This window comes from Hibiscus syriacus, unplaced genomic scaffold, assembly GCF_006381635.1.
Source record: "Hibiscus syriacus cultivar Baekdansim isolate YM2019G1 unplaced genomic scaffold, ASM638163v2 tig00000715_pilon, whole genome shotgun sequence".
NCBI lineage: Eukaryota > Viridiplantae > Streptophyta > Magnoliopsida > Malvales > Malvaceae > Hibiscus > Hibiscus syriacus.
The window spans coordinates 2,240,204-2,261,647 of record NW_024061811.1 but is presented as its reverse complement, the minus strand read 5'-3'; the positions used below and the strand labels follow the sequence as shown (position 1 = coordinate 2,261,647).

The 21,444-nt window shown below is 32.0% G+C and overlaps 1 protein-coding gene and 1 non-coding gene across 3 annotated transcripts; one reads left to right on the top strand and one right to left on the bottom strand.

Moving 5' to 3' along the window:
• Positions 1 to 7,954: 7,954 nt before the first annotated feature.
• On the bottom strand, positions 7,955 to 14,156 carry LOC120211983 (histidine-containing phosphotransfer protein 1-like). Of its 2 annotated transcripts, none has more exons than XM_039210437.1 (7): positions 13,981 to 14,156; positions 13,575 to 13,666; positions 10,207 to 10,275; positions 9,919 to 9,967; positions 9,352 to 9,423; positions 8,954 to 9,026; positions 7,955 to 8,125 (listed from the first exon to the last, which is right to left on the bottom strand). In XM_039210437.1, the coding sequence occupies exons 1-7, from the start codon at positions 13,983 to 13,985 to the stop codon at positions 8,069 to 8,071; spliced, it is 417 nt and encodes a 138-aa protein (XP_039066368.1). In that variant the 5' UTR covers positions 13,986 to 14,156; the 3' UTR covers positions 7,955 to 8,068. The 2 variants fall into 2 exon arrangements, with proteins under 2 accessions (XP_039066368.1, XP_039066374.1); XM_039210443.1 differs by lacking the exons at positions 9,919 to 9,967; positions 13,575 to 13,666 and adding exons at positions 10,359 to 10,478; positions 11,419 to 11,521 and having other exon boundaries at positions 13,981 to 13,992.
• Positions 14,157 to 16,038: 1,882 nt separating this feature from the next.
• LOC120212187 lies at positions 16,039 to 16,186 on the top strand. The gene has a single exon (XR_005524666.1). It is a non-coding gene; the product is annotated as a small nucleolar RNA snoR145 (small nucleolar RNA).
• Positions 16,187 to 21,444: the final 5,258 nt, after the last annotated feature.

The window sequence follows — 21,444 nt, the reverse complement described above, 5'->3', positions numbered from 1 at the left end:
TCGTCCTCTTTGTGAGAAAGAACCAGCTCTTCCAGATGGTGCCGGCTCACCAACAATCAAGGGACAATCCCGGACAAAATGTCCGGCCTCTCCGCATCAAAAACAAGTCCCAGCAGCCATACGACAATCCCCATAATGGTTTTTCCCGCAGTGCTCACACTGTTTCCTTTGACCCGGAGTAGATCTCCCAGCACCGGATTCCACTGACTGCGTCTGTCTAGTTCTTGCCTGACTTGCTCCCCTAGCAGACGATGCAACTGATTCTGATCTAGTTTGTGATCGAAATCCCGAGTCTCTTCCCCTTTTTGTTGGTGTTGCACCAGAATAAGTAGTCGTCCTCTTTGATGTCTGAACCCTTGAGTCCCCAAATCTTTCATTCTGAGCCATTTCAAGAGCTTTTGCATGATTGATCACCTCCTGGAACGAGGACAAGTTTAATACTATCAACATTTCTTTAAGTCTAGGGCGCAAGCCCTCCACGAACCACTCGCAAGCATCTTTTTCAGTAGGCACAAGTTCAGCTGCAAACCTGCTCAGCTTATTAAACTCACATTCGTACTCATACACAGAGCGGCTCATCTGCTTCAAATTCATAAATTCCTGCTTCATTTGTCGGATAAACTGATCTCCAATATACTTGTTTTTAAATTCTTCTAAAAACAAAGACCAAGTCAACTGGTTGGTTGACATCCTCATGGTGACATTCGTCCACCATATCCTCGCCTGACCCCTTAATAAAGACACAGCTCCATCTAATTTCTCCACTTCGGAACAGTGGAGACCATCTAACATGATTTTCAAATCATTCAACCAAAGATCCGCTGACACCGGACCTTCCTCAGCTTCTCCCTTAAATTCGGGAGCTCCTAAACTTCTCAACTCTTTTGCTACATTAATTCGTGGAGTTAGTGGAACAGGAGGTTAAAGACGCGTCAGAATAGCGTCTAACGTTCTGAAGAACGTATCTTGATCTTGTACAGGCACTCCTTGAGATGCCTGTTCTTCACCTTGCCTGGCCAGGGCAGGTGAATTACTGCTTTCAGCATGCCTATCTTCTCCCGCTTCACTTCGGGAGCTATTATGTCCGGACATCTAATAAGAATAAACACATTGTTCTATTAGCAAAACAACATACTCATACTATACCAGATCAGAAGTTCTCACTATTTGTTGGCATGTATTCCATTTAAAGACTCCATAGACTCTGGTTTATGCCTAGAATCGGCTAAACCATAGCTCTGATACCATTAAATGTAACACCCCCAACCCATACCCGACCCGGATATGAGTCAGAGATACTACATTGACTTTAAAACACAACTCTTAATAAATAATAGTAAAATATTTGTACTTGTATTAATAAAATACAATAATATACATATTGTAATATAAGTTTACCAAAATATTCAGAGCATACACCACTTAACCCTTTAATTACATGCCAACTGCTATTTACATCACAAAATGACCTACTGATTAAGTTGCTTCTGATCTGATGGTTGCAGGAGTAATACTGTCAAGCTGCTTCACCTGTCTCGTCTAATTCCTCGGATCCTACGTGTGAAACACTCACACGCTAAGTCATCGACTTAGTGAGGCAATAATAATAACAAGGCAATGTAATGTAATGAAAATGTCAGGATCATATGAGATGAGATGCAAACATGTACTTGATCAATGTAGTATACTTCATCAATATCCATACCTGTAAGCGTATGACTGTAACATTCATGAATCTGTATTAATAAGTTTACTGGCCCATGATAGCATATTGAGAACCTAAGGTATTTGAGTAATGTGAGGTTGTGCACTATGCTATCACCACAACTCGTATAAATGCACCGAAGTGCCCCGTAGAATTGCACCGAAGTGCCCGTAGAATTGCACCGAAGTGCCCGTAGAATTGCACCGTAGTGCCATATAATGATGTCCATAAGGACCACATAGAATTCCTTAAGAATCATATACATATACTATGGATCAAGTATGTGTCTTTCAAGACTTCACACAGGTTCCAAAGGATATACATATGTCCTAAAGAACCGACTATACCCTCTACCCTTGGCATGCCAACTATACCTATAGTTCTCATCTACATAACATGGGCTTATACATTTCCCGTAGTTCATATCGCGTAGACATAGTATTTCCATACCTTTAACACATAGGCATATCATTTACATACCTTTATCACCTAGTTCATATAACTTTTTCTGCATATTCATGTCATGTAATACATATAATATGAATTCATGTCATGTAATATATTTAATACAAATTCATGTCATGTATCATAATATGGAATGTAATCATATGTCAAAATATGGAATCTAGACTTATCACAAGTCTAGAACTGAATATACTACTATATTCATGTTATGCATATGCACTCACCTATACTTCTTTGCCTTTTCCTCGATCGATTCTACTTGTAGATTGTTCCCGAACTCGAGTAGGCTCGGTATCTACATAAACATAATTTTCAAGATGATCATCAGATGTCTATGTCTTGAAATTAAGCTTTAATAGCTTACTAATTTAAAGAATTTATAGCTTAGTCTTGCTTTCTTTTCTTTCTTTCTTTTTTTTTTCTCATAGGGGAATCGGTTCCCCCCCTGGGGGTATCGATTCCCCCCAAGCATTATGGAATTTCATATACGATGAGGGGGTATCGGTTCCCCCCTGGGGGTATCAATTCCCCTCTAGCATTCTGGAAATCATATTCGTTGAAGGGGTATCGGTTCCCCTTGAATGGGTACCGATTCCCCTAGCCCGAAAATCCTAATTTGAGCTCGGAAATCATCCCATTTAAGCTCAAACATACATATTTCACTCTCTTTACTACTCTTAGCTTTCATACACTTACTTTAACTAATTATTATCCATTAAATACCTCTAAAACTTAGAAATCTAATTCTCCATGTAGAATTTAAGAATCCAACCCAAATTCCAATATGTTCTAATTTGAATTCTAACACCTCATACTTCTTAGTTAGCTTCTTGACAAGTCAAAAATCTTATTCAAACTTCACAAACTCATTCCTATAAAAATTTCATCTAAAAATTCATTTTCCAAATCATTCTCTAAAACACTTATCTTGTTGTTTTAATGTCATATAAGCTTTCCTTTAGCTTATATAACATCCAAGCTTTCATTTCCAATCTTAAAAATCAAAGAAACTACCAAGGTTCATATTCTTACCTTTACTTGCAAGCTCCACGTTGAGAGAAGGAAGAGAAGAAAATAAGGAAGAAGGGAGAAGAAATGGGAGGGTTATGGAACCTAATGTCACACGTGGGTCTCATATAGCCCCATAACATTTTATTTTTTTAATTAAAAATTACTTACAAATGACCATTTGGTCCTTACTTCCATCTCATATTTACTAACCATACATTTTAAACTATATAATTATTCTAATTTAATCACCAAATGTTGAAACTTTGCAAATTAATCACTCACCCGACATGGAGGATGTTACATTTTCCGTTATTGTTAACGGTCTCAAGGGATTTGGAGAAGTGATTCTTAATAAGAAGCTTGTGAGGAAGATGATTTACTCTCTTCTAAAGTCTATGTAATCGAAGAGGACCATGATCATCGAAGCTAAGAACCTAAAGACTCTCACTCTTGATGAGCTTATTGGTTATCTTCTCACTCATGAGTTGATGGTGAAAGAAAATAAGAAGATGAAGATGAAGATGAAGAAAAAAATAAAAAGAATGAGGTAGGCATTGCCTTCAAATCCATCAATGAGAGCAATCAAGACTCAAGTAATGAGGTTGATAAAGACGATAAAGAAGAAGAAGAGATGACCAAGCTCTTCAAAAGATTCATGACTTCTAAGGAACTGAAGCATGAATCGAGAAAAAAGAAGAGTCCCCCGGTGTGCTTCAATTGTCAAAGAACATGGCATGTCAAGTATGATTGTTCACTCCTAAAGAAAAAGGGATCAAGTACAAAGAAGGCATTTGTGGCGGCTTGGAGTGATGAAGATGAAGTAGCCAACCTATTCCTCATGGCCATTGAAGAAGATTCAAAGGTATCTTCTAACTTAAATGAATTAAATTCATATTCTTTTCATGAGTTACAAGATGATTATAATGAGTTTTATTTGGAATTTGAGACCATGAATTCCAAATATAAGAAATTAATTTCAAAATTTAAAGTTGAAAATGATTTGATTTTGAAATCAAAAGTTGATTTTGAAAAACAAAATGAAACTTTGAAAAATGATTTAGAGCTTTCAAAAACAAAATCAATGATTTAGAAAAAGAAAATTTTGATTTGAAAGTTAAGCTTAAAAGCATAACAAAAGAAAAAAAATTAATTTCTAAGAATAACTCATTATGTTTAAAAAAGACAAAATACTCACATTGCCATTTTCATGGTCATTTGGAACATACTTGTCCTTTAAATAAAGGAAAACATTTTAAAATTAAACAAGTATGATTTCCAAAAGGAACAAGGGGCATTGAAACTAACGTTCAAGGATCCAAAACAATTTGGATACCAAAATCCAAATAAATATCTCTTGTAAGTGTGTGGGATCAATGATGACAAAGTGAAGAAATTGAGATGCTCTAGTCACACTTGAAAAGGAATGGGTAATCTCTAAGCTTAATGTTTTTGCTTTGATTAATTGGTTGCCTATTTGTTGTTTGCATGCATGAGTTTTGATTTTAAATATTTTTATGTTTTCTATCTCATGTATGTTAAAAAGTGTTGTGATGAACATTTTCTAAAGTCTAATGATTTTTCATAAATGTTTGGTCAAAATTGGTTTTAATGTTTGTTGTTACAAATTTTAAATTTTTTACCTCAATTTAAATGTATGCATGTGATTTATTACAAATGATATATCTCTAACATTTGATATCAATTTTTCAAATGCATAACATTTTTTGGATAGCTTTATGCACATGTACTTAAATTCAACAATTGGTATTGCATAAAGTTTATTAGACTTGAATATATTGAATTTCATGTGTTACTAACTTGTTTGTTCATTTTTGTTGAAATTCATTTTTTTAAGTTTCATGCTTTTTAAAAAGTCAAATTTTTGTTTGGAATGCATTTATTGAGGGGAGCTTTGATCTTTCAAATGATTTTAATGTAAAATTTACCATTTACTCTCTATTGTTATTTTTGAACTTTAAAATTGAATTATTTTTTATATAAAAAAGGGGGAGAAGTATGAGTTTGAAAAATTCAATTTATCAATAAAAAAAGGGGGAGCTTTAATTTTTTCCAAAATATTTTCTCTTTTTCATGAAATGTTTTATTAAGGGGTAGTTTTGCCAAAAACAAATTTTCAAATGTTTTGTTATATCAAAAAGGGAAGATTGTTGAACCATGTTTTATAATATTTTGATATAACAAATTAAGGCAAAATGTTTTTGGACTTAATTGAATTTGTTCAAAATTTTCAAAAATAATTCAAAGTCCAATAAACTAGAATTTGAGCACAAAACTGTTTTTCAAAGTACGAAGTACCGATACTGTTCTTATAGTATCGATACTATATGAACAATAATGATACTATTCATATGGTACCGATACCAAAGGTAAGAGAAATATCGATAATCTCAAGGTAGTATCGATACTACAAGATTGCTCAAATTTCAGAATACAAAATAGATATCGATACTCAAAGGAGTATCAATACTACTTTACAAAATAATATCGATACTACTTTACAAAGTAATATCGATACTACTTTACAAAGTAGTATCGATACCATGAGCATAATATTGATATTGGTCAGACCCAACAGCTAGTAATGACTAGTTTATTTAAATATAACAAAGGAAGTACTAATACTCATTAAAGGAGTACCGATACTCCCTGTCATGTGCAGTTTTATTTTGCAGAAAAATTATCCCCAACGGCTAGAAACGATCACAAACACATTCCAACATATAAAAATAAGTTGATGACACTTGAAGAAGGATCATAACACATATCCAAGCATTCAAACACAAGAGAAGAATTTGTCATTCCTATTTTCCTTTCTCTTGTAAATATTTTTGTTTTTGTGAGCTTTATTTTGTAAACACTTATCTTGTAAGAGTTTTCTTGTTTACATCTTTTTCTTTTTGTAAAAGGAGTTTTGGTTCTAGTTTAGCAAAGTGAAAAACTAGGGAGTTGTAAGGGTTACTCTTGATCCTTGAAAAAGAAAGAACAAATTAGTGAATTTGTTGGAAATTCTAAGTGAGGAGCCTAGGTAGTGGATGTAGACTTGTTGATAAGTCGAACCACTATAAATATTTGTGCAAATTTCCTTATCTTTATACTCTTTAGTCCCTAAACTTTAAATTGTCAATTCACCCCTCTTGACACATTTTCGGTTGATCTTTGAGCTTCATAAATCCTAACAAATATTAAAATAATAATAAAATATTTATTTTGAAGAGGTTAAAAGATAATCTAACCCATTATTTTAAAATCTAATTATTTTTTTATAATTATATTAATGTAATGATATAAATTTTAGTTCAAATTAGAAGGTTATCTGACTAATTTTAATCAAGGAAAGAAAATGAGAAGTTTTGATAATCTTTTTGATCGGATAAATCACAAAATCATAGCAAAAACGATAATGAAATGAGGCGATTATCTAATAGAAACTAAAAGTTAATTTTTTTTATATATTATTGTTAATCGTCAGATCAACTTAAAACTAAAATAAGTAATCTTCTATTCACATGGAATCTTTTCACCATTAGAATTAGCTATTGTCACTTTATTCGTGGGAAATTTGAAGTTTTACGACGGTTGATAATTTAGAAAATTTAAGTTTTAGTCAATTTGTTACTATGTTCATTGTTGGGAAAGAAGAGTTTAATGTGTTATGTTAATATATATATATTTTTAATTAAAACGCCCATAAGACATGAACCTAAGACTAGAAATCATCAAGTGGTTGAATTGAGGCAGCATCCAAAGAGAGAAGGTTAACAACATCCACAGGAGGCGTCGAAGTATACCAGGTTGTAATGTTGATCCTGGGCTAGTTTGGCTATTCGGTCTGCCACTTTATTTCTTAACACTAGCTAGTGGTAGCGAGTGAGACAAAAACGAATTAATAGTTTAGTGATTATAATATATATTTAAAAAATTTGGTGATGAAAGTAAAAATACCCCAAGAGTTCAATGATGACCACTGTAATTTACCACAAAATTCATATAATACGAATTATAAATACATTTAATTTTATCTATAATATATAATATAATTATGATACTATAAAAATAGACTTAATAATAAAATTGATTTAAAATATAATTTTCCACTTAAATATCTATATAAAAGAAGAATAGAAGGACCAATTTACATTTACCAAAGTTGGGAAGAGTAGCTAGATTGCGGCCCATACCTTTTCTTGTAAGCACATTTTTTTACACAATCTACTAATGAACTTAAATTACTATGCATCATTTTTAAAAAAAATACATATTCATCTTAAAAACTCTTATATTTATTTTTTTCAAAAAAAAATTTACTATACAATAACTTAATTTGGACTGGTCTGAAATGGAATATAAAAGTTGTCTAAAACCGACCCGGAAGAGCAGAGTCCGTGGAGGAGAATGCATGAGTAAAAATAGCATCAAATAGCTGATAGATTCTGTGTTTTTCATCAAACCACCTAGGGATGCTGCATTTTTCTTTTCTCAAGATGTTTCCCACGATCACCAATATGCACGACACCGGGAAAGATGTTATCTTCACAGTTATGCATGCTATCTCTCAAACCGGCCAACTACTGATGCCAACTTAACGGCTCTTACCCGGCAAATTATCATGTCTGTTTCAGCTTACAATTCCAAGGCTAGAACCAAAAATTATCTACGAAGGTGCTGCCCGGTTTTCTCTTTCGTATCTACAGCCTCAAGTTTTCAGCTAGCAACAACCCATGACATAAAGATGGGAAAAGAAAAACTTGAAGATAAAACGATTATTATAAGTTTGTTTTGTTCTAATTTGGTTCCACTTTCTCAAGATAACCTACAAAGGTTCGTTCAAAATTTCTACAGGCACATTAAAGAAACACTCAATAAGCATCAAGCAGCATTGTATTGTCGTTGTTTTGCTTCAAGTCTCATTATCCTCCGCTCCATCTGCACTCAATGCATCCGAGGCAAGAATAATTAACAACCATGAACCACCGTCGATGCATTAAGGTGCTGTACGCTTAAAATCAGTGCACCAGAAAATTTATTCTATTTGAAATTCAAATTCAAGATGATAAGATATTGATGAGCTAAGCAATAAATTCTCAGAAAGAAACCCCAGCATAATTTTTAAGGTCAGCCTCTAATGATCAATACAATCAACATTACTCATTGTGGATAACTAGGTCTAAAACCTACCATTCTAAGAGTAAAATCTTCAACGATATCAATCTTTGAAGGAACAGATAAATACAGACACTTCTTAGCATCGATAAATTTAGTTCGTCCAATTTAAGGTCATTACACGCGGACAGAAACTATTAGGCTTCATTATTTACAGTTGATAATTTTCTAGGAGATTAGCACATTTGGAAATGTTTCTTTAGCATGTTCATTCATCAATGAAACTTATAAGCAAAAGTATGATCAAAATTTCATACAACAGTAACCTGATTTACAAAAATCCTGGGATTTGCTTCAAATATATATATATATATATATATTACTTTGTTCGTAATTACAAAGATCAGACAGAGGGGCCTCAAGACACGATGGTTCAGAAAACAAATCCAGAAAGGCATTACTGAAATGAAGGGACACGATAGTTCAGCAAAGCCTAAAATGATACCAGCTTGATTGGATTTGAACTTACGCTTTCTGTGTGGTTTATTTTCATTATATGAGTAAAAAAAGTATTTTCATTATCATGTCCATAAAATTTTTATGTAATGCTTAACCATGCAACTGTCATGTGACTGAAAGTTGAGTTTATACCTGGACAATAACCTGCAACTTGTTCCGGGTACGCGCAAATTCAGTCTTTGTCCAATTCAAGGCCTGAAGAAAGCTGAAGTACGAATGTTTATAGTGCGATAAGGGAAAAGTGTCTTGAAGAAACACATGACACAGGCTAAAATAGCATAAACTTAATGCACAAGCAGATCGTATAGCATAAGGACTGAATGAGCTCAAAAGATAAATGGACGTGGTACAAATAAAGCACATATGACAAACAGTTGCTTCAATAATAAGATAGACAATACCATAAAAGTAAATACATGGTCAAGGTGCAGAATCGACAAAAACGTGTCAACATTTTCTCACGTGGCACGGCGGCAGCATAATAGAATAAAAAGCATCAACGAGAAATTCCATACAAGAAAGTTTCATACTTTTGTTTCTGCTTCTGATCAGAGGCCCGCATTAGATTCACGCATGCAAGTCTCACGTGCTCAGCACCAATACTGTTCGTATACATTAGGTAGGGATGGGGGATATTATCCAATCAGTAATCAGTAAATGATGATTGGATAAATTGAGACTAAACCACATAAATATATCATATCTTGACTTTTCAATTTCATAAGAGGGTAAATATTATTTTGGACATAAGTGTTTTTCCTAAAAAGCCAAAGCCACATAAAATGAAACATCACAATATTCTTACAAGACAAAAAGTTCGATCTTTTAATTATTTTCTATCTCTCTCTGCCAACTGGTTTTCCGACCACAAAGTCTAACGACGTATCCTGATACGTAAGCAAACCCACAGTAGCTATACGTTACTTATTTGTCACTTTTTAAAATTTTATTTTTGCATATATGGATGCTTCTATTTTATCAGCATCCTATTTCAGCGGAGATGCTCCGCATCTTTTGTTCATTTTACACTACACCGGCAATGATTTTATAGAAAAGGAGATGGGTAGGCAGTGATTCTATCAGTGTTAGTTGCGCACCTTGGCATAACTTGCACCTTTGCTGCAGACCAAAAGCACATGCCTTGCCCTATAAATACATGCTCGTTTTTCTTAATCAAGGAACATATTATTTTGAGTTCAACATTGGTTTTAATACTATTACGAAGCATTCAATGAAGAAGTCATTTATTACTTCTATATTTCTTTCTTTTTTCAAAAAAGAAAGAACCATCTGACAAAATTTTCAATCAATCTTCTCCATTTAGAAAACACTATAAGACAAGAGCTAGTTCTTAAGGAGTCCATTAAAATTAAGATCAACATTACCGGGAGCTTCTCTCCACTGCTTCTGCGGCCAGAGCATCCAACTTAGAGAAATCCACATCAGGGAGATCACTGCAAAGTTATAGCACCATTAAAATAATCCAAATGAAAGAAAATTAACTTCTTCAGATCAAACATTTTAGCAACAAAGATACATGTGGCTATCAAGTTGTGATATGATGCTTTCCGCATCGAGGCAGTATGTATTGATCAACTGCACAAGATGGTCAGCTTTCAGATGCTGAATATGTGAAAACTGCTCATTTATAATTCCCTGTAAAGAACAACAGTGAACCCACACAGATTCAATACTAAATTAATGCATCAATGTCACATATGTACATTTCTGCAATAGAAGATATGACCCAAACAGAATAAAAATATATAAAAATAAATAAAATATTAATATAATCCCAAAAAATTACCTATAATGTTAAGATATCTGATTCAAGATCAATTAGCAACTTAACCAAAAGGCCCATTCATTGATAGCAAATTAAATCCAAAGGACACTTGTGGCACAAAAGATATTACAGAACAGAAAAAAAATACTAATGATAATAAAAGGAAGAGAAACCAAAAACCTCAACATGCAGTGATTGTACATACTGTTGCAGCAGTCCTTTCACAATAGGCAAAGCCATTTCTGATACTAATGGATGTTTTTAAATGAACATAATTGAAAATGGAGATCCAAGGTGAGAATAAAAGTGCTTTGCATGAGATGCACCCCCTAAAGTGACAACAAGCAAAATGTGTTGCAAACAAAAATGTGTTGTCAGAACACACAAGTTTAGCATGGCAATTCACTGATTACGCCAACAAAAACTAATGACAAATGTCAATAAATCTTTGTCCTCTTTCAATGAGAGGTTCTGGCACTAAGTTGCATCTTGTTTGATTTTGTGAGAAAACATCTGATTCGTCAATCAAAAGCTATATGTCTAACATTTGAATATGGGGATAGCTTGAGATAATTCCTAATAGGTAAATCAAGTCTCAAGCCTTTTCCAGATATCATACAAAAGTAACAAATCTTGAGAAAACAAAACCAATGCCTCCAAACACATAATCGTTCGAAGTTACAGTTCATAACTGATTATAAGCAACTCAATATATAATAAGTTGATCAAAACATGATGATTTTAACCGTGAAGCAATGATAGGTATAACAGTGATTTTTTTTGCTTAGGGGACTTCCAAAATTCTTACAGCATAAAGCACTCCCAATCTAATCCTTTTTGGCATGCATTTAGGGTCCACTTTACACCTCATTGACACATAAGGTGGTATAACAGTTCCATGCCACGTGTTCAAACTGAATAAATACTTAGACTATCACCGGGGCCCATTATCCTTATCTGTAAATGTAACAGTCCATTTACAATTGTCTTATTTATTGTAATTGCACTAGACAAAATAGCATTACACAGATTTGTAATTAAATATATCATTAACCGAAGTTAGTTCAAGTTCACCCAATCCTATCACACCACTCTTAATGAACTAACAGAGTTAATTTTGGTTAACAAGCCAACTTAAGCTAATAAGCAACCAGTTGGTTCCTTGTAATGGATTGAAGAATAACTGTAGCTCCGTTAAGAGTTCTGATAAGATTGATGAAGGGGCTAAAAGAATACTCTGCCTAACCCAAATAATATCGAATTAAGTACTAAGACTGGCCCCCAAGAGTTCGAAACTACCAGGCTGATAGATTGCATGCAGCTTTACATCATGAACAGAAAACACCAACAAATGTTAACTTTTTCTGGTATAATACGCTGAAAACTAACAATTTGCAAACTTTTAAACGGATATAGAACTTATAAACATTCATGTTTTTCGATTTAAGATATCGACATACATCGCACACGTTTTAATTTTTCATGCACAAAAAAAAAATAGTGAAGATGACATCCTTTTATAAAAATACATTAATATCCACTTTTCTTCGTTCAATTAACTTTCTGTATAGAGATGCTAATGTTGTTTTTTTCTCCAATACATCAAATTTTGAAATTTAAGGATTTAAGTTATTGAAATTTGTAATTCTTTTTTGGCTTAAACTAAAAAAGAGTACCTAAATTATACTCTTTTTTTGCTTTAAGTACCTAAACTATACTTTTGGTCAAAATAAGTCCCTAAACTCTCTCCTTTTTGCTTTAAACCCCTAAAATATTTTTTTTGGTCAAAACAAGTACCTAACTTTGTGTGACATGTCAACATCTTATTGGTTGAAAAATAATTTTCTAACTGAAAAAATAATAGGACTTAAAATGATTAAATATAATAGTTTTAAAGTTTAGGTACTAAAAGCAAAAAGAGAGCATAGTTTAGGTACTTATTTTTACTTTAAGCCTTCTTTTTTCAACCTTAATACTATTTGAAGTTTAGTATTAAAGGTATTTCAAATTTTCATGTAAAAGCAAATTTAAGTTTCTAATGTTCATTAGTATGGTTTGCTTTGGAAATCTATGACGAAATTTTAAAAAATTTTGAAGCTAGAAAGCTAAAAGCTTTTGGAGTACTTCAGGCTCTTTAACTAAACTTTTTAATCATAGCGCTTGTAAGAATTGATTCAATAGCGAAAAAATCAGATAATTCAAGAGAAGAGATACAATCAAACAGCATAAAAAGTAGCTTTGGCCTTTAAGATCCTAACCGTTAAACACATCATATTTGGAATACATTGTACAGCTTAAAAAACACTCAACTAGCTTGTCCACTTGTATGAAATTAACAACAGTTTCTGGTATGCAGAAAACCAGGTGGTAATAGCAAATTGTTACATTTTCCTTCCTGGTGACAAAGAAAAAAAGCTCTCAAAAACGGAGAAAAGGTCTAGACAACTCAAATGTGCCTCCTTTTGGGTTTAGTACTATGATGTATGAACCTCTCATAAAATATAAAAACCAGGATCAACTAATTTGTCATAGTACACCCCTGGATTTAGATTAATCAAGCAGTGATTTTTTTAAAATGACTCACATTACCAACTCAGAATCTATAATTGATAAATTTTTGAAACATATGTTCCTTACTTTTAGTTGCAACAAATGGCCCTTACAACTCATAAAGGTTGTCAATGATCACAAAGCATTAAAATTCACTGCCGACTTCATTGTCTAGCACTCAAAATTAAGATAAAGGAGTTTATAATTTATCGTACCTTGTATAATTTGCTACTTTAAGGAACAAGATTCATCTAGACCTATAATACCCTGACTCATCATTTTTCATAAAGTATCTATGTCGGAAACACATCCAGACATCGTTAAACGCTCAAAAGGAAATAGAAATGAACAAATATTCCAATAAGAAAACCCGGTCGGCATTAACAAATACTTTATGATAAAAACCGGTTTCCAAACCTGAAACAAATGCCACTGCTCCAACAATATAAATAGGCGTAATTGGGTCCTTCATGGCTTCAAGCTGATAGAATTGGTCAAGAAAACTTTCCCTGAAATATTAAAAGACTAAATTGAATCAGTAAACTGATAACATTTTCTTTGAAAGAAGAGTAAATTTAACTCGTCAACAACTCTATGAGAAATGACATGTGGGGAAAAGATCAAAAAGAAGAAGAAGAAGCAAGCAGTTCACTAATTCGTCCTAAACCTGGGATGATTTCACAATCTATAAAGTAATAGAAATTAAATTCCAAAAACCCAACAAAAAAAAAATCGAACAACAGTATTAAGTGATGAAAACTTCATAGCCCGAATTGCATTAAAACTGCTAATTAAAAAAATATTAGAAAAGGAAATGGGTTACCTCATTATGCACACACCGAGAAAACAGACCTCTCCGGACAGTGAATACGAGAATTTTTCCTCGCATGATGAAATAGTAGATATTTTTAACTCCTTTTTTTTTTCTTAGTGATGGGGAAAATTTGTATAGAGAGCAAGAGGAACTTGCTATGACTTCTTTTTTAGTTAAAACATCCAAAAGCGGCCAAAGGACAAAAGGGCTTGTTACACATAATCTTGGTCGGTTTTAACATGAAAGAAACGGCATGCTTAGAAATTATGAAAATTGCTGTCTGTCCTCTAAAGAAGGACCCAATGTGAAGCCCAATGCGGAAGAACTGGGCTCCAAAACATAAACTGAACTTAGATCAACTTCTGGTTTGTCAAAAATGTGAAGAACGATTGACTATTTATGGTTTGAAAATGTAATTTAATAAAAAAAATTAAAAAATTTATCATGTTAAATAAATAAATTTTATTTCCTCCTTTACAATTAAACATGGTGATGAAATTTTCTAATTACAGGTTTTAAAATAAATTAAACTATTGATGTTCCCAGATAATATATTAAAGATCTAAAGCGATTGTCACCTGAAAAATATAGGTCCAAGTTTGGTATAAGGCTAAGCAGCAATGATTGAAACTCCAATGCCAACTGTATGCAACATCTGGCTATACCAACACTAAAACGCCAACACAAAAATCTTATGAACTATTGTTTTCCGAATAGTATAAAGATTTTATTAATATCAACATCGAAATGAAAGAAAAAAAATTACCGTCTTTAAATACCACAACTCGAGCAAGTGACAGAATTAAAAATATTTATAAAGATAAGCACACATATTGTAATAACATAAAAAATTTATATGAGATGTGCACAAATAAAATATCAGGCTGAACACAATCAATAAAATAAACAACTAAACAAAAAAATTAAATTTTAGACTAAACATGTACCTACTAGGGGTGTAAACGAGCCGAGTCGAGCTTGAGTATTGTTGTGCTCGACTCGAACTCGAAAACCATATAGGTAGGCTCGACTCAAAAACTCGCAAGCTAAAAATTATCAAGCTTGACTCAAACTCGAAATATATTTATGAAACTCGACTCGCACTCGAAAAGGCTCGAACTCAAAAAAAATTCTCGAACTCGATTGAAGCTCAAGACTCGAACTCGATTCAAACTCGATTCAAACTCCAAAGGTTAATTTTCATTTGCTGAAAACTCATCCCTTTTATACACTCACTTTACCCCTTATTTCTCAAGAACCATCATCTCACATGACCAACTCACCTCCCAAATTCCAAGCTTCTTTTCACTCTCATCTTTGATCTCTGCTTCAAAAACAAAGCTTCCTGAGGAATAAAAAACCAAATTGGTCGTTGAACTGATTGTTCTTTCAGTTCCTATTTCAACCGGTTGAAAATAAATTGCTCTAAAGTTTGGTTTAAAAGGCTGAAACTTTTTGGTTTCCAAACTTGATAATAAACCAAAATCCAGTTTCGCTGGTTTTAATAAGCTTTTTTGGTTTCCAGTTTTCTAGTAAGTTTGGTAATTTTGATAGTAATCTGGTTCAATGTAACTGCCTGGTCTTGTTTGGTTTCTTAATTATTGTTTTTTCTGCTCCCCTTTTTGGCATAGAACTCTTATTTTTTAGATTCCTGGATTTGTCATATTTTAGTTACGAATCAGTTCATAAATCTATTACACTTGCTTGCTTGCAGATACGATTCCTCGAAAACTTTTTCTCAAAATGTTGAGTTGACAGATTTGTTACGAATCAGATTCGATTGCCCGATTTGTTTCATAACTAATTCGCGAGATGATTTTTTTCTGGTTCGTATTCACTGAGCATCGCTTCCCTCTTCCACTTTGTTTTCGATTTATGATTTTGTACTCTGCACTTATTTGATTTCCATCAGTAATTATCCTTTGTAGAGAAACGAAAGACCTATGGATGCAGCGCCAAAACAATGCACTTTAATCCAAGTTTGCCTTCGAAAATCGATGTTGAAACAAAATGGTTATTGATTTTTAGTATATCTCCTTTTGGTTTTGCTTTCTTGTTTGGTTGAAGTGGCGAAGGTCACAGCAGGGAGGTGTAAACTCTATGAATTGAAACCCCTCTAGCAAATGAACAAATGCCTTCGCAAACCCATTTGCCGAATCGTAGGATGCCCAAGTACTCCATTTTTGGAGCGTCTTGAATCCTCGGCTACATTTTCCTACATTTTCGTAGGATGCACTTGTTTGTTGCAGAAAGCTTGAGGATACACAAAACAGAGAGTTGAAGAGAGAAAAAGAAAACCAAAGAAACATGGACAGTGGACAGATATTCAAGCCCGTGTTTTAGAAATGGAGTATTAGTATTTTAGGATCTGTTATATTTGTAATCTTCTGATTTCGTCATTAATCAAGGTTTACGTTTTTATGATTTGAGTTAATTTATTTTTATTTTATGTTTTGATCACCGTTTGTTTTGATAATGGACCTATTGATTTATTTGACCAAGTGTGATTTATTAGTTTATTTACATATAAACTCTTGTTAATTTCATCAATTTCATTTTGCATAATTTTTATGTTACCTTCATGTGCATAACTTAACCCCTATCACATAATTAGATTAAATGTTTATGGTTTATGGTTTAGGGCTTAGGGTTTATGGTTTATGGTTTAGGGTTCAAGGTTTGAGATTTAGGGTTTAGGGTTTAGGGTATATTCTAACATGTGCTTAATTAAATTTGCTTTTATTTTTCTTTTAGTACCCTATCACATAATCGGATAAAGGGTTTAGAGTTTAGGATCCAGGGTTTGGATTTAGGGTTTAGGATTTATAGTTCAAGGTTCAGGGTTTAGATTTAGGGTTTAGGGTGTAATCTAACATGTGCTTAATTAAATGAGCTTTTATTTTTCTTTTAGTAATATACAATGTAACAATTGGACTTGGGTTGCTTAATTAAAAAAATTAAAAATTGAGGGTAGTTGTATTATAGAATTTTTAATATATTTTTAAAATTTTATAATTAACAATAATGTATTTTTAATAATTTTTTTATAATGTAATTTTAGAAAATCTAAAATTATAATATAACATTTTTTTCGAGCTGCTCACGAGCTTTTCGAGTCGAATATCGAGTAGCTCGTTTCGGCTCGTTAAGAACTCGAGTCGAGTTCGAGCTCAAGTCGAGTCCATTCGATCCGAGTATTTATCGAGCCTTGATCGAGTCAATCTCGAGTAGCTCGCGATCTGTCTCATCTCATTTACAGCCCTAGTACCTACCCTAAATTTATTGTAAATCCGCTTCTAATTACCGTAACAAACCCTGCAATTCCCTACTCATTGATAAATCAATAGGATAAATCAAGGAGAAAGTAGATGATATAGTACCTCTAAAATATTAAATTACTATATATTTTAAATATTTTATATTAATAAATTATTTTCATCTTTTATAATTTTATAATTTTATCTCATTAATATAATATTAAATGTTGCTACCATCAATGTTAAATTTTACTGTCACAATTAGAGGAGCAGTCTATGAGACTTTAAAAACAGTGGGAGATGACAACTATTGAATAGAGAAAGAGCATGGATAACTTTAAAATTGTTAAAGATTATAATTTAAATTTTATTTTATTTGATATAAAAAATCAGAGTACAACCATTTAATAAAGTGAGCATGTATAACGTAATATTGAATTTGATAATAATAAAATTATTTTCTTCTCACTATATTTTATCATCAGATGTTTTTCATATAAATATACGTATTGATTAATTTCTTTTCCTTTGATCTATGATCAATTATTTATCATTCTTATAATTCTAAACAAAAAAGGTTAGAGGGTGAGCCACTGTAAGATACTTTTGGATGAAATAAAAGCACCAAAGGAGCAGAAACTTAGGTTGCCATGATTTGCAATTTCTTTGCAGGCTACTCGGTTATTATATTACAGAAAACTGATATATTCAATAAAATCAACAATTAAACGGCACATTTATATACTTATTAAAGCGGAGATTTAAATTTGATGAAGTGAGCCCTGGAATGCAACTTTGGTGACGGAAGTCTTCATGTGGTTGCAAATTCTAAGCGGAGTTTTTAAGCTGAGTGCGTATAGAGTGGCGACAGTCGAGAACCATGCATGGAGCACCGTTTTTGCAAGGAATGCAGGTTATAGCTAAGCAAAAACACGCATGAAATTACTGTTAAGGAAGTGGTTTCCAATTTGAACTTCTTTATTTCATTTGTATCACCCTAAAACCCCATCTCATATCTCAAATTTCTTGTGGGGGGGGGGGAGGAATGTATTTCGTTGGCTCATTGTCATCCATATAAAAATCATATTATCAAAAGAAAAGTTAAAAACAGTAGGTGCTTTTCATAAGATGGGGAAGATCTATTTTTAATGTCTTGATTAAGAAAAAAAAACATGAAAAACGTGTGCACATTGGAAGTTTATCCAATTTTCAGAGTGGGGTGGCAACAATTTTCCATGATTGCGGTTAAAAAAGAAGTAAGCTGAAAAAAAGAAGCAAGCAAAAACAAAATCAGTCTAGCCTTTTACTTTTTGTTGGATTTAATTTTCACATTCAAACTCAATATATATATATATATTGTATAATATACATGTTATATCAAATTTTATTTTTTATAATCTCTGTATTTTAGCATTGCAGGTCCTATTCAGAATTTTATATTTATGACTTTAAATTTTGAAATCAAAATATAAAGATTTAAATATTCTGTTCAGGGTTTAGTGTTTATGAGACAAATAAAAATAATAATCAAATTGTATTCTTCATTTAAGTTAAACATTTATTTTATGCTCTACTTTTTCTATAAAGAGTTTCGTGTGATTATGAATGATTATGGATGCTAATCATTTGATTATTAAGTTTTTTGTCCTCTCGCTTCTTTATCTTTCATATTTGGCAAATTATTGACTTAGTTAACATTTTTATGAAGATTTTAAATTCCAATGTATTTAAAAATAGTTATTTATGAGAACTCATTAAGTGATTCCGGTGATTAAAGGGAGTGTTGTTCCTCTTAGGAATCTCGAGTTCGATCAGTTATGTTTACAGGGTGTGTACGTTGTTAATGGCTAAATAAATATTATGAACATATACTACCTTCTAATCACCCAATACACGGATGAATCTACATGTTGCTTGGGAGTGACAACAACCTCTCCCAAATTTTTTGATATAATAGTATTTTATGTCCTTTTTAGTTTAAATATTAGTTAAATAAAGTATGTAATTTTTAATTTTTAAATTTAAATACCTAATAAATTATTATTCTTTAACATTTGATCATAGCTCCGTCATTAATCTCATAATATTAAAAAATAGTTATTAATTCAAAATATTACGAACATGTGTCAAAGTAATATATATATATATATATATATATATGATAAATACATCCTTTATTTATCCAGAAAAACAAATACTACAATGAATACATAACCCCCAAAAAATTACCAACAGCAGTCAAGCCACTCAAAACAAACAAAACCCCCGTTCCATAACAATCATATGGAAAATCCTATAATAATCCCCACAGTACCCAAGTAACTATTGACAGAATCAAGCTTATGAACAACCTTACTATGCAAGCCCCATCGAACCACCTCCTTCATCCGATCAACTAGTACCTGCTCTTGGACGTGCCTCCCCTGGAAAATCCTTGTAAAGATAATATTTAAAACTAAAAACATAATATTTATTTAAAATTAATTTCCTATAGACCTCTAACAGTAAATGAGAAAACAATGAAAATGTGTGATGGTCCAAGTTACGAACAGGTGATGAAAACATAAGAAAGACGAATGAAAATGTGTGGACCAGCTATTCCTTATTGAGCAAGCAGATATACGTGACCACCAGGAGAGTGGGAACGTGGGACATTCGCTATTAAAAAACGTGGAATAATAAGATGTTCAAAACAAACCACACACATCAACTTTGCTCCGGACAACCTCAAAGTTAACATCAACACCTTTTCTCTTTGAACATTTCTCATTACGTTGGTGTTCATACAATGTAATGTCCACAAGGTTCGAAAGCCGGTAAGGAAAAGAAAACATCCACAAACTAGGAAGCGAGTTGGACTTGAATATTTATATTATTATTTAGAGACATCTATTATTAAACTGTTGAGAATTTGTCAAATATTATCTTGTAATCATCATAAATTAATAAATAATTATAAATAATTTATTGAAATATTAGATTAAAATATTATTATTCGCAATTCAATTGGTTATGCATATGAAGGCAATAATGGATTTGATTATTTGCAATTCATTTGGTTGGTTATAAAGGCTATGGGGAAAAGTCGGTTGACTAATATTATTATTTTATCAAGTTTGACTATGATTAGAACAATAGTTTTATTTGCTACAGTATACTGGTTGTAGATGGTGAGGAATGCTTTCGCTTTTCTAAAATATAAGCATAGATGTGAACAGAGTTATTTTAAAGGTCTGTTATAGCGTCCAATCACGTGTTTTAAAGAATTTTACCAGAAATTAATCAGGTGGAGATAGGTGGGAAAATGAAATTGGATATATTTTATATGTAAAAGTTTAATTCCGTTCATCATTTTGATATTTTCTTAACACTGCTAATGTGTCATGCACTTGTCATATTTTTTTATTTTTTAATAATTATATCTATTTTGTATAAAATAATTTAAAAATTAGAAACTTTAAATCATAATTTAAATAATAATATTTATTTTACTTGCTATTAATTTCAATATCTAGCCATTGATAATTAATCCCTTGAAGAATTGTAGAATATGTATAAAATATAAATTATAATTTTAATAATTGTATTTGAAAAATATATTTTCTGCAATATGTAAAAGATGGGCATGTCGTGGATTGATACTTTCTTTTATATTTATAAGTTTTTATATTAAAAATATTAAAAATAATATTATATAGAATAAATTACACTAGTAGTCATTGAACTTTTAGGGTCTTTCACTTTGGTGACATAAATCAGAAAACTTTCATTGGAGTCACTGCCATTAAGAAACACTTTTATTTTAATTATTGAATCGTTAAACCATTAATGATGACTAACGTGACATATTAGAAACCCTAAAAAATAGGCAACTCTTCCTTTTATCGTCATTTTTGTCGATTATTGGTACTTTTTTTATTGAAAAAATCATCGAATTACTTCTCTTATTTTTTTTCTTTCCTTTAGTTCAAACATGTTGAAAAACCTTTCAATATCTTCAAATCTCAATTGAACTAAAATTTAAATTTTTTTTATCCGTCAATGTCAATCATCATATCAACTTGAAAATAAATAATATAATCTTTTAATCAAACATAGTATTCCCACTATTGGGATTGATCAACAATTACTTTTTCCTCGAAAGTTTAGCATTTATAGTAATAGTCAATTTGGAACCTTAAATTTTTTTTTGAGTGAAAAGACTTTATCGTGTCAT